The following is a 13,658-nucleotide window of genomic DNA, read 5'->3' as shown; positions in this document are numbered from 1 at the left end:
ATTATACAATGCTGTACAATATTATCAACTACAGTAACCATGCTTCCATTAGTCCTTGAGGATTTATTTTAAGTTTGGTTTTGCCATAACTCTATCTCTGAAGAAGAGATGGCTATAATTGTTTTAACCTAACTTAAGGCATTCATTTGACAGTTTCAAGCAGATTATCAAACAACTAATTATTTGGTACGATGATTTTCAGTGAATTGAAATCAATGATCAAGAGCTAGATCCTACTGCCTCCTTGATATCTCCTCTTTTACAAATCTGAGGCATTTAACTACATCATGTCCAAAACTGAAGTTGTGATTTTTCCCTTTAACGCCAGTCCCTACTGCCATCCATCCAGTTAAGCCAACCAGAAATCCTTAGTACTCACTACTCCATCATTACCATTGCCACCATTGTTAGAAGCTTCTGATGCTTGGACAAGAGTCTCCTCTCTGATCTGCTCATGGCCACTCTGGACCTCTGTAATCTGTCTCCACCCTGAGATCTTTCAAAACACAATATAATCATAGCAGGCACCTGTTGTAAACAAGACAACAGGCCCAAAATGGAGTTGCCTATGCTAAGCCCCATGTCACCCAACTGAGACTTAATTACAGTGTCAGTTATCTCCCACATGGAATCTTAAACCAGTCATCAGGAATCACCTGATCAGCAGCAGTTAGGTCATCTGTCTGACAGACCCCTACCATCTCCTGAAGGCAAGTGACCTCACAATAACCAACCTGCTTTTTCTGGCCTAATATAACTTACTTGTTCCTGCTTCCTTCTGCCTATAAAAGGCCTTTCATTTTGTACAGCTCCTCAGAGCCCCTTTATATTTGCTAGATTGGATGCTGCTCAATTCATTAATCGTTGAATAAAGCCAATAAGATCTTGAAAATTTACTTAGTTGAATTTGGTTTTTTGGGTTTTTTTTTGCAGTACGCGGGCCTCTCACTGTTGTGGCCTCTCCCGTTGCGGAGCACAGGCTCCGGACGCGCAGGCTCAGCGGCCATGGCTCACGGGCCCAGCCGCTCCGCGGCATGTGGGATCTTCCTGGACCGGGGCACACACCCGTGGTCCCTGCATCGGCAGGTGGACTCTCAACCACTGCGCCACCAGGGAAGCCCTGAATTTGGTTTTTTAATACACCAAATTCTCCTGCAGCTTAAACCACTACCACAGTTTTCCATTACTTTTAGGATAAAACCAAAAATGTTTAATATCAGCTTACAGACTCTGAATGATTTGGCCCTACCCATATTCCACATACCATATTCCTCCTTGCTCTTTGCACTTATAGCCACCCAGATCTTTTTTCCACTCCTCAAATGTATCACACTCCTTCTTGTCATGGCACCTCAGCACACGCTGTTTCTTCTGCTGAAATTCTCCACTCCCGATTTCCCATTTACCTAGCTAGCTCTTATGATTTCATATTTCATGGTGATATTTATTTCCCCAAGGAAGATTTCTCTGAGCTACCTGACTAGGTCACTTCTCAAAAATACACTCTCATAGAATCAAGAAACATCCTTTCATGGCACTGAGTTATAATTTGTTGTTTATATGTAAATTTTGTTGAGCAGTGTTGGCTTCCTCCACCAGACTGCAAGCACCATGAGAGTGGAGAACATTTACCTTTCGTTCCCCTCACCACTGTATCTCCAGTGCCTAGTGCAGTGCCTGCCATTTGATAGTTGTCCTTGACTACATGTCATTTAATATTCTGTGAGATGAAATGGGAAGGATGCATAAAAGCACTTCTGCTGCCTTCCAAAGTACTATGGTTGTCTTGAGAAAAAATACTCTGTGATTATTTTTTGAGTTGTGAACTGAACTAGTTCCTTTTTTTCATGGAACCCTATTTTTACTTGAAAGAATAACTGACAGACAAATTATGGTTATTTAGACCTGGGTATCTGGCAGACATTTTTGTACAAATGAACAAAGTTGCTTCTTGCTTAAAGAAAACTGACAGTATTTGTTGTTAATGATAACATTTGAGATTTCAAGTAAAAATCAGAATATTGGAAAACTTGTGTACACCACGAATTTGACAGCTTTCCAATAAGTAAAAACTTTTCTGATGAGATTATGACAATATTAGTGAATGTGATTTTTAAAAAATATTGTATAATGAGATATGTCAACATTTGGAAAATCTGCATAATTTAATAAACCAACATTTTCCAGTTGATGTTACAAGATTATATAAGGGAAAAAGATCCATTCAAAGTGCAATGTAGGCCAATGTATTTTAACAAAACAGATAACAAAAAAGTTTCAAAGTCCACATTGCAGCTAAACTTTAAGAAACTACTATTAGCCAAGTATTGATACAGTACCAAAGAAGAATATCTACAATTATCTAAAAGGCTACTGAAATACTCTTCCCTTTTCCTACTTCTATATTTGTGAGGCAGGTTTTGTTCAGATACTTCCTGAAAAACAATACATTGCAACAAATTGAACACAAAAGCAGATATGAGAATCCAGATGGCTTCTGTTAAGTCAGACATTAAAGTAACTCTGCAAGAATGTACATAATGCCCCCAAATTTGAGAACCACTGCTCTAACACATGGAAAGGTGAAAAACGATTAACTTCTATTTACACTGCAGGAGCCATGACATATTCAGAAGAGATATGGGAAGAATTTTTGTCCAGGTCTAACTGGAGCCAGCCCTCTGAGTTATTCTGTTTAGACTGGATATACGAACTGACTTGGCAGAGTAAGAACCTATTATAAAGAGTAAGGCAGTGTTTAGTTGGATGTACTGAGAAAGAGGAAACAACAGAAATTTCTGAAAACAGAAAAGATACCAGTAGGAGTTGATAAGAAATATTAGTCTGGTAACATTGTAGAGCACAGTATCTTTTGAAACACCACATTGCTTGCTTAGTTGTTCTGAAAACTTATACTGCTCCACATTTTTGCAAACTAGAGACAAGAGAAAAATCTTATAAAATTATTGAGATAACTGAAGAAATATACTTACATTTGGGCTCATCTGTTGTAACAGCCAAAATAAAATCATATGGAGTCATGAATAACTGCCCTTCACATTCTACAGAAGCAAACAAACGAAATCGCCTTTCCCGAGATGTTGCATAGAGATCTAGGTCTTCAATGTCTGTTCTGCCAACAGCAACCTAAAGTAAAGAAAGCAAGTAAGTCTGGACTGTGTGAAGTAACACCTCCTTTTAGATGATAAATGTTTTCAATTATGTTGATAGTGAATTAACAGAACAAATGAAAAAGTGTGAAAATATTGTCTTCTGGAGAACTTAATCATATTATAAATAATTACCCACATGAATAAAATGAACTAATGTTCAAAAGATCCCACAATGAATATCATTAAGGTTCTGAAGACTTTACACTGGCACTTTGAAGGACCTGCGATTTATTTCTTCAGTTTCAGAGAACATTAAATTTCTGACCTAGTAGTTTCTTCAGAAGGAACGCCAACACTTGCTGAATGCCTACTATGTACTCTCTATATAGGCTTATTTATTTAATCTGAACTCTTTTCATTGTAGTCTATTAATTTTCTAAAAGAAGAAAGGTAAAGTGTGATAGGCTGTTCATGGTGACCACTAAGGAAACCACTTAGTGGTAGAGCTTAGATTCGAACTGAAGTTGCTAAGTCTACATCACTACAGTAGAGTTACCACCAATGTTCACTCTGAATTCTACCTAAGGTTAAGATGAGCAGAATCAAGAGTGTGTGTATATGGGGGGAAGGGGATCTCCTTTTGTCTTACTTAAAGATCTTTCCTTGTAGATAAATAATTTCTCACTATTATTTATTTTCTCTCTGAACAACTTTTTTAATAAAATGATTTTTTCCTGATTCCAAAAGCGATGCATAGTTACTATATATAATTTAGAAGATAGAATTTAAAATTTTATAGACATAACTGTTTTTGTTTTCTTTTTTGGTAAAAAATGGGGGTTATACTATGCTGTTCAGTAATCTGATCCTTTTTACTTATTAACACATTTTTGACCAGAGACATATTATGGCTACAAAATCCTCCAGTCAATAATGTGTTAATATATCATGTGTCATTTTTCCATGTCACTAGTCTAGTAGACCATTTTTAGTAACTATATAATATTTAATAGTAAATGTTTGTAGCTTAACACAATTAATGAATTCTAACTGGTTGACTATTTAGTTAATTCATAGTACTTTACTATTATAAAACAATGTTATAACGACCAGCCTTGAAAATATTTAAATATATCTACAAATAGTTCCTTGGGGTAAACTCCTAGGAGTAAACTTGATTGGTCAAACAAAATCATTTCATACATATTATCAAAATGCCTCCAGGGAGTTTATAGCAAAAGTTACAACTGTTACTATTTTGAAAGAACTTATGATTATCTACCTAGAAAATCCAAGAAAAAAGTTATTAAGATTAATGAAGGAATTTAGCAATTTCCTACCTGTGCCTGAGACCTTCTCCCGATCCTTTAGTAGCTCCCCTGGAACTACAGCACGTGCTAAGCTCCCCACTCCAGTGCTTGGTATTAAGCTGCTATTTACCAGGTCTCCCTGATGCCTCATTCTAGACTCTCTCTGCTATAGAGATCCACTAGTTATCAATAAATTCAGTGGTTGCCTACTGCTAGAACTTCATGAAACCAACTAAGCTAATCCTAACCAAAGTCTAGCCATAGCCTGTTGATAAAAACAAGAATGAGTCAAACTTCACTCTATGCCTGGAATGAGCTCCGGGAACTGTACTGGTCTCTGAGCAATGGCCAGCTCCAGGAATATTTTAGACCGACTTCCATTTCCTGTTCAGCTTTTCAGTTTCTCTGGAGGTGAGCCCTGATACCTTTGCAGCTATTGCCAAGGAGATGAATCTTTGCTCCATATCAAATGGTCAGTGGGATTCTTTTAGTCAGACTCTTAGGAAAGCGAACTGCAAGAAAACTTCTGCTGCCACACCCTCTCTACTATATGAGATGCTACTCCAAATCAATCCTACTTAATCACATCCCTTGTATTAACGTATCTTAGACTTTGACAATACACCTTCCCTGAGAGTTAACCCTGTACCTTGGATAAATCCTAGCTATTTCCATTATATATCCTACTATTCTGTCGCTTGTACTATTTCCTCCCCATTCATACTGTGTTGCAGTTACCTGTCTACATATGATTAACATAGTGCATGGCATATCTAAGGGGCTTGGTAAATGTTTATTGCGTGAATGAATGAATGCTTATGGATGAAAAGATAATTGGGAACGGGATAATAAATAGCCAAAGGGATACTGAGTGTGGTTCAGATGGCAGTGAAGGACAACCAGAAGACAGGCTTCTGATTCCAAGCTGGGAATCTAGACTGAGATAATAAAAGAGAACCTAAAGCTTTAGTGAGAAAGGTACCACATTAAAACTTAGGTGTATCCATCTTTTCAAAGTTGTTCAAACATACCATCTTCATAACTAATGTTGGTAATTGTTTAAGATACCTATTGCAATAAGAAGCCTTATGGGATTTATTTTTAATTTTGACTGTTTTTTATTTTAATAGAGTAAAAATTCCAGTAACATGAATCTCTTCTTAAGTGCAGATTCAGGCAAAAGTATTAATAACTTCTGGTTTAAGTCTTGAAATTTGGAGCACTCAATTCTCAGGCACTCCTGCCAAGTGACTGCAACATATAAAAATTGGGTAATTCAAGTTTTTCTTTTTTTTCATATTTAGATTTTAAAACAGGGTTCCACGTACTTAACTTTTTAAAGTAATTACTGATACTAGGTATATATTACTTCTGTTGCCTTCTTTCCGTTATACATTACCAATTTTCTCCTACAATAAAGATTAATTTTTGCTTCTATGATATCTTTCCAAAAAGGACAGTAAAATTCACAAATTCTAGCTTCTGACTACAGGAATAACAACAACAATAACAAAAATGGACAGTATAGGGCTTCCCTGCTGGCGCAGTGGTTGAGGGTCCGCCTGCCGATGCAGAGGACACAGGTTCGTGCCCCGGTCCGGGAGGATCCTGCGTATCGCGGAACGGCTGGGCCTGTGAGCCATGGCCGCTGAGCCTGCGCGTCCGGGGCCTGTGCTCCGCAACGGGAGAGGCCACAACAGTGAGGCTCGCGTACAGAAAAAAAAAAAAAAAAAAGGACAGTATAACTGATGAGAATTTTATCAGTATATGAATTAGGGAAGGCCAGAAAGAGAAGAATATAGGTTTTCACATTTAACTGAACACTGGGAGTTACAACATAGAGGAAGGTGCTTGGTTATCATTAGAGAAAAAACAAACATAAATATAATTTGAAAGAGATTCAAATTTGGTAGATTACACTTTTTGCTACGTGGAGGACTGACTGCAAGAGAGGGCAGCAGTGGAGGGGCAAGAAGCCAGCACAGGAAAGGTGTAGAAGATGTAGCATATGATTTATTTGGCAAAATCCTGAACCAAGTACAAGACCCAGGCTGGGGACCTTAGCCAAGAATATAAGTGATACACAGGGGTTCAAGCAGCAGGCAAATTCGCTGAAGTCCACTATTCAAAATTAGAATTTTAAATTTTAATTTCTAAGAACTTCATTTCTTTCATTAATAAAGAACAATTCATTGTGAAAATAAAGTATCATCAAACTTCAAATAATGAAACTACAGCATGTGTGATTTTCACAAATATTTTTTTAATTTTTAAATTTTATTTTATTTACTTTTTTATACAGCAGGTTCTTCTAAGTCATCAATTTTATACACATCAGTGTATACATGTCAATCCCAATCTCCCAATTCATCACACCATTACCACCACCCACCCCCGCGGCTTTCCCCCCTGGTGTCCATACGTTTGTTCTCTACATCTGTGTCTCAATTTCTGCCCTGCAAACCGGTTCATCTGTACCATTTTTCTAGGTTCCACATATATGCGTTAATACACGATATTTGTTTTTCTTTTTCTGACTTACTTCACTATATATGACAGTCTCTAGATCCACCCACGTCTCATCAAATGACCCAATTTTGTTCCTTTTTATGGCTGAGTAATATTCCATTTTATACATGTAACACATCTTCTTTATCCATTCATCTGTCGATGGGCATTTAGGTTGCTTCCATGACCTGGCTATTGTAAATAATGGTGCAATGAACATTGGAGTGCATGTGTCTTTTTGAATTATGGTTTTCTCTGGATATATGCCCAGTAGTGGGATTGCTGGATCATATGGTAATTCTATTTTTAGTTTTTTAAGGAACCTCCATACTGTTCTCCATAGTGGCTGTATCAATTTACATTCCCACCAACAGTGCAAGAGGGTTCCCTTTTCTCCACACCCTCTCCAGCATTTGTTGTTTGTAAATTTTCTGATGATGCCCATTCTAACTGATGTGAGGTGATACCTCATTGTAGTTTTGATTTACATTTCTCTAATAATTAGTGATGCTGAACAGCTTCTCATGTGCTTCCTGGACATCTGTATGTCTTCTTTGGAGAAATGTCTATTTAGGTCTTCTGCCCATATTTGGATTGGGTTGTTTGTTTTTTTCATATTGAGCTGCATGAGCTGTTTATATATTTTGGAGATTAATCCTTTGTCCGTTGATTCGTTTGCAAATATTTTCTCCCATTCTGAGGGCTGTCTATTCATCTTGTTTACAATTTCCTCTCCTCTGCAAAAGCTTTTAAGTTTCATTAGGTCCAATTTGTTTATTTTTGTTTTTATTTCCATTACTCTAGGAGGTGGATCAAAAAAGATCTTGCTATGATTTATGTCAAAGAGTGTTCTTCCTATGTTTTTCTCTAAGAGTTTTATAGTGCCCGGTCTTACATGTAGGTCTGTAATCCATTTTGAGTTTATTTTTGTGTATGGTGTTAGGGAGTATTCTACATTCATTCTTTTATATGTAGTTGTCCAGTTTTCCAGCACCACATACTGAAGAGACTGTCCTTTCTCCATTGTATATCCTTGCCTCCTTCGTCATAGATTAGTTGACCATAGGCGCGTGGGTTTATCTCTGGGCTTTCTGTCTTGTTCCATTGATCTATGTTTCTGTTCTTGTGCCAGTACCAGATTGTCTTGATTACTGTACCTTTGTAGTATAGTCTGAAGTCAGGGAGTCTGATTCCTCCAGCTCTGCTTTTTTTCCCTGAAGACTCCTTTGGCTATCTGAGGTCTTTTGTGTCTCCATACAAATTTTAAGATTTTTTTGTTCTATTTCTGTAATTTGCAATTTGATAGGGATTGCATTGAATCTGTAGATTGCTTTGGGTAGCATAGTCATTTTCACAATATTGATTCTTCGAATCCAAGAACATGGTATATCTCCCCATCTGTTGGTACCATCTTTAATTTCTTTCACCAGTTCTTATAGTTTTCTGCATACAGGTCTTTTGTCTCCCTAGGTAGGTTTAATCCTAGGTATTTTATTCTTTTTGTTGCAATGGTAAATGGAACTGTTTCCTTAATTTCTCTTTCATATTTTTCATCATTGGTGTATAGGAATGCAAGAGATTTCAGTGCATTAATTTTGTATCCTGCAACTTTACCAAATGCATTGATTAGCTCTAGTAGTTTTCTGGTGACATCTTTAGGATTCTCTATGTATATGTCATGTCATATGCAAACAGTAACAGTTTTACTTCTTCTCTTCCAATTTGTATTCCTTTTATTTCTTTTTCATCTCTGATTGCCATTGCTAGGACTTCCAAAACTATGTTGAATAACAGTGGTGAGAGTGGACATCCTTGTCTTGTTCCTGATCTTAGAGGAAATGCTTTCAGTTTTTCACCATTGGGAATGATGTTTGCTGTGGGTTTGTCATATATGGCCTTTATTATGTTGAAGTAGGTTCCCTCTATGCCCACTTTCTGGAGAGTTCTTATCATAAATGGGTGTTAAATTTTGTCAAAAGCTTTTTCGGCATCTATTAAGATGATCATATGGTTTTTCTTCTTCAATTTGTTAATATGGTGTATCCCATTAATTGAGTTGTGCATATTGAAGAATCCTTGTATTCCTGGGATAAATCCCACTTTATCATGGTATGATCCTTTTAATGTGTTGTTGGACTCTGTTTCCTAGAATTCTGTTGAGGATTTTTGCATCTATATTCATCAGTGATATTGGTCTGTAATTTTCTTTTTTTGTAGTATCTTTGTCTGGTTTTGGTATCAGGGTGATGGTGGCCTCATAGAATGAGTTTGGGAGTGTCCCTTCCTCTGCAATTTTTTGGAAGAGTTTAAGAAGGATGGGTGTTAGCTAGTCTCTAAATGTTTGATAGAATTCACCTGTGAAGCCATCTGGTCCTGGACATTTGTTTGTTGGAAGATTTCTAATCACAGTTTCAATTTTATTACTTGTGATTGGTCTGTTCATATTTTCTATTTCTTCCTGGTTCAGTCTTGGAAGGTTATACCTTTCTAAGAATTTGTCCATTTCTTCCAGGTTGTCTATTTTATTGGCATAGAGTTGCTTGTAGTAGTCTCTTAGGATGCTTTGTATTTCTGCGGTGTCTGTTGTAACTTCTTTTTCATTTCTAATTTTATTGATTTGAGTCCTCTCCCTCTTTTTCTTGATGAGTGGCTAATGGTTTATCAATTTTTTTATCTTCTCTAAGAACCAGCTTTTAGTTTTATTGATCTTTGCTATTGTTTTCTTTGTTTGTATTTCATTTATTTCTGCTCTGATCTTTATGATTTCTCTCCTTCTGATAACTTTTGGTTTTGTTTCTTCTTGTTTCTCTAGTTCCTTTAGGTGTAAGGTTAGATTGTTTGAGATTTTTCTTGTTTCTTGAGGTAGGCTTGTATAGCTATAAACTTCCCTCTTAGAACTGCTTTTGCTGCATCCCATACATTTTGGATCGTCGTGTTTTCATTGTCATTTGTCTCTAGGTATTTTTTGATTTCCTCTTAGATTTCTTCAGTGATCTCTTGGTTATTTAGTAACGTATTGTTTAGCCTCCATGTGTTTGTGTTTATTACATTATTTTCCTTGTAATTCATTTCTAATCTCATAGCGTTGTGGTCAGAAAATATGCTTGATATGATTTCAATTTTCTTAAATTTACTGAGGCTTGATTTGTGACTCAAGATGTGATCTATCCTGGAGAATGTTCCATGCTCACTTGAGAATAAAGTGTAATCTGCTATTTTGGGGTGGAATGTCCTATATATATCAATTAAATCTATCTGGTCTATTGTGTTACTTAAAGCTTCTGTTTCCTTATTTATTTTCATTTTGGATGATCTGTCCATTGGTGTAAGTGAGGTGTTAAAGTCCCCCACTATTATTGTGTTACTGTCGATGTCCTCTTTTATAGCTGTTAGCAGTTGCCTTATGTATTGAGGTGCTCCTATGCTGGGTGCACACATAATTGTTATATCTTCTTATCATTATGTAGTGTCCTTCCTTGTCTCTTGTAACATTATTTTAAAGTCTATTTTATCTGATATGAGTATTGCTACTCCAGATTTCTTTTGATTTCTATTTGCATGGAATATCTTTTTCCCCTCATTTTCAGTCTGTATGTGTCCCTATATCTGAAGTGGGTCTCTTGTAGACAGCATATATATGGGTCTTGTTTTTGTATCCATTCTGCAAGCCTGTGTCTTTTGGCTGGAGCATTTAATCCATTCACGTTTAAGGTAACTATCAATATGCATATTCCTATGACCATTTTCTGAATTGTTTTGGGTTTGTTTTTGTAGGTCCTTTTCTTCTCTTGTGTTTCCCACTTAAAGAAGTTCCTTTAGCATTTGTTGTAGAGCTGGTTTGGTGGTACTGAATTCTCTTCACTTTTGCTTTTCTATAAAGCTTTTGATTTCTCCATCGAATCTGAATGAGATCCTTGCTGGGTAGAGTAATCTTGGTTGTAGGTTCTTCCCTTTCATCACTTTAAGTATATCATGCCACTCCCTTCTGGCTTGTAGAGTTTCTGCTGAGAAATCAGCTGTTAACCTTATGGGAGTTCCCTTGTATGTTATTTGTCATTTTCCCTTGCTGCATTCAACAATTTTTCTTTGTCTTTAATTTTTGCCAAGTTGATTACCATGTGTCTCGGCATGTTTCTCCTTGGGTTTATCCTGTATGGGACTCTCTGTGCTTCCTGGACTTGGGTGGCTATTTCATTTTCCACGTTAGGGAAGTTTTTGACTATAATCTCTTCCAATATTTTCTCAGGTCCTTTCTCTGTCTCTTCTCCTTCTGGGACTCCTATAATGCAAATGTTGTTGCATTTAATTTTGCCCCAGAGGTCTCTTAGGCTGTCTTCATTTCTTTTCGTTCTTTTTTCTTTATTCTGTTCCGCAGCAGTGAATTCCACCATTCTGTCTTCCAGGTCACTTACTCGTTCTTCTGTCTCAGTTATTCTGCTATTGATTCCTTCTAGTGGAGTTTTCATTTCAGTTATTGTATTGTTCATCTCTGTTTGTTTGTTCTTTAATTCTTCTAGGTCTTTGTTAAACATTTCTTGCATCTTCTTGATCTTTGCCTCCATTCTATTTCCCAGGTCCTGGATCACCTTCACTATCATTATTATGAATTCTTTTTCTGGAAGGTTGCCTATCTCCACTTCATTTTGTTGTTTTTCTGGGGTTTTATCTTGTTCCTTCATCTGGTACATAGCCCTCTGCCTTTTCATCTTGTCTGTCTTTCTGTGAATGTGTTTTTTGTTCCACGGGCTGCAGGACTGTAGTTCTTCTTGCTTCTGCTGTCTGCCCTCTCCAAATATTACTATTAAATATAATACAATTATGATTTCTTGGCTTCTAGTGGGCATATTCTAATTAGATATGTTAAAATTTTTTATAGAACCATTTTTCACAGAACAGGAAAAATACAGACATTGTAAGTTTAAGTTAAGGTATCAGTGCAATATTTTTAGATGTGGCATATTTTTTTGGGAAAATGGAATTTTTTATATCAAAAAGATGTCGCACAACTGCTACTGACAACTACCCGGAATGGATCCCAGAGTTGGCACATAAATTATCTTATTTGTAAGCTTAAGGTAACACAACAGAAAAATGAAATCATAGAAATCTAGAGGTAGAAGAGACTTTAAATTTGCTTTTCATTTTACTGCTTCCAGGAAATTGCAAAGGAAGGAACACTTCTGAACAGATTTTATGAGGGCAGCATCACCCTGATACCAAAACCAGACAAAGATATCACAGAGAAGAAAACTGCAGGCCAATATCATTGATGAACATAGATGCAAAAATCCTCAACAAAATACTAGCAAACTGAATCTAACAATCCATTAAAAGGATCACACATCATGATCAAGTGGGATTTATTCCAGGGATGCAAGGATTTTTCCATACTCACAAATCAATCAATGTGATACACCATATTAACAAATTGAAGAGTAAAAACCATATAATCATCTCAATAGATGCAGAAAAAGCTTCTGATAAAATTCAACATCCATTTATGATAAAAACTCTCCAGGGGCTTCCCTGGTGGCGCAGTGGTTGAGGGTCCGCCTGCCGATGCAGGGGACACGGGTTCGTGCCCTGGTCCGGGAGGATCCCACATGCTGCAGAGCGGCTAGGCCCGTGAGCCATGGCCGCTGAGCCTGCGCATCCGGAGCCTGTGCTCCTCAACGGGAGAAGCCACAACAGTGAGAGGCCCACGTACCAAAAAAAAAAAAATCTCCAGAAAGTGGGCATAGAGGGAACATACCTCAACATAATAAGGCCTATATATGACAAACCCACAGCTAACATTATACTCAATGGTGAAAAGCTGAGAGCATTTCCTCTAAGATCAGGATGCCCACTCTTGCAACTTTTATTCAACATGGTTTTGGAAGTCCTAGCCACAGCAATCAATGAAGAAAAAGAAATAAAAGGAATCCAAATTAGAAAGGAAGAAGTAAAACTGGCACTGTTTGCAGATGACATGATACTATACATAGAAAATCCTAAAGACACCAGCAGAAAACTACCAGAGCTCATCAATGAATTTGGAAAAGTTGCAGGATACAAAATTAATATACAGAAATCTGTTGCATATCTATATACTAATAATGAAGTATCAGAAACAGAAATTAAGGAAAACAATCCCATTTACCATTACATCTAAAAGAATAAAACACCTAGCAATAAACATACCTAAGGAGGCAAAAGACCTCTACTCTGAAAACTATAAGATTCTGATGAAAGAAACTGAAGACAACACAAATAGAGGGAAAGATATACCATGTTCTTGGACTGGAAGAATCAATATTGTTAAAATCACTATACTACCCAAGGCAATCTACACATTCAATGCAATCCCTATCAAAATACCAATGGCATTTTTCAAAGAACTAGAACAAATAATATTAAAATTTGTATGGGAACACAAAAGAACCTGAACAGCCAAAGCAACCTTGAGAAAAAAGAACAGAGCTGGAGAATTCAGGCTTCCTGACATCAGACTACACTACAAAACTACAGTATTCAAAACAGTATGGTACTGGCACAAGATCAATGGAACAGGACAGAGAGCCCAGAAATAAACCCACACACTTATGGTCAGTTAATCTACAACAAAGGAGGCAAGAATATACAATGGAGAAAAGACAGTCTCTTTAATAATTGGTACTGGGGAAACTTGACAGCTACCATAAAAGAATCAAATTAGAATATTCTCTAACACCATATACAAAAATAA

At 36.8% G+C, this 13,658-nt stretch overlaps 1 protein-coding gene across 5 annotated transcripts in view; it reads right to left on the bottom strand.

Annotated features, from left to right (window-relative positions):
- The window catches only part of MICU3 (mitochondrial calcium uptake family member 3), an 87,945-nt gene that overhangs the window by 55,170 nt on the left and 19,117 nt on the right, over nucleotides 1-13,658 (bottom strand). For all 5 annotated transcript variants that reach the window (XR_009517895.1, XM_060001314.2, XM_060001315.1 and 2 more), the window contains exon 2: nucleotides 2,994-3,147. Coding sequence is in view for 4 of the 5 variants with exons in the window: in XM_060001314.2 (XP_059857297.1) it covers nucleotides 2,994-3,147 (154 nt within the window). In the remaining variant the exon portion in view is untranslated. The remainder of the gene's footprint in view (nucleotides 1-2,993; nucleotides 3,148-13,658) is intronic.

Source organism: Delphinus delphis, chromosome 21 (genome assembly GCF_949987515.2).
Source record: "Delphinus delphis chromosome 21, mDelDel1.2, whole genome shotgun sequence".
NCBI classification, from domain to species: domain Eukaryota; kingdom Metazoa; phylum Chordata; class Mammalia; order Artiodactyla; family Delphinidae; genus Delphinus; species Delphinus delphis.
The sequence above is the reverse complement of the archived record's forward strand: the minus strand, read 5'-3'. Positions and strand labels throughout refer to the sequence as shown.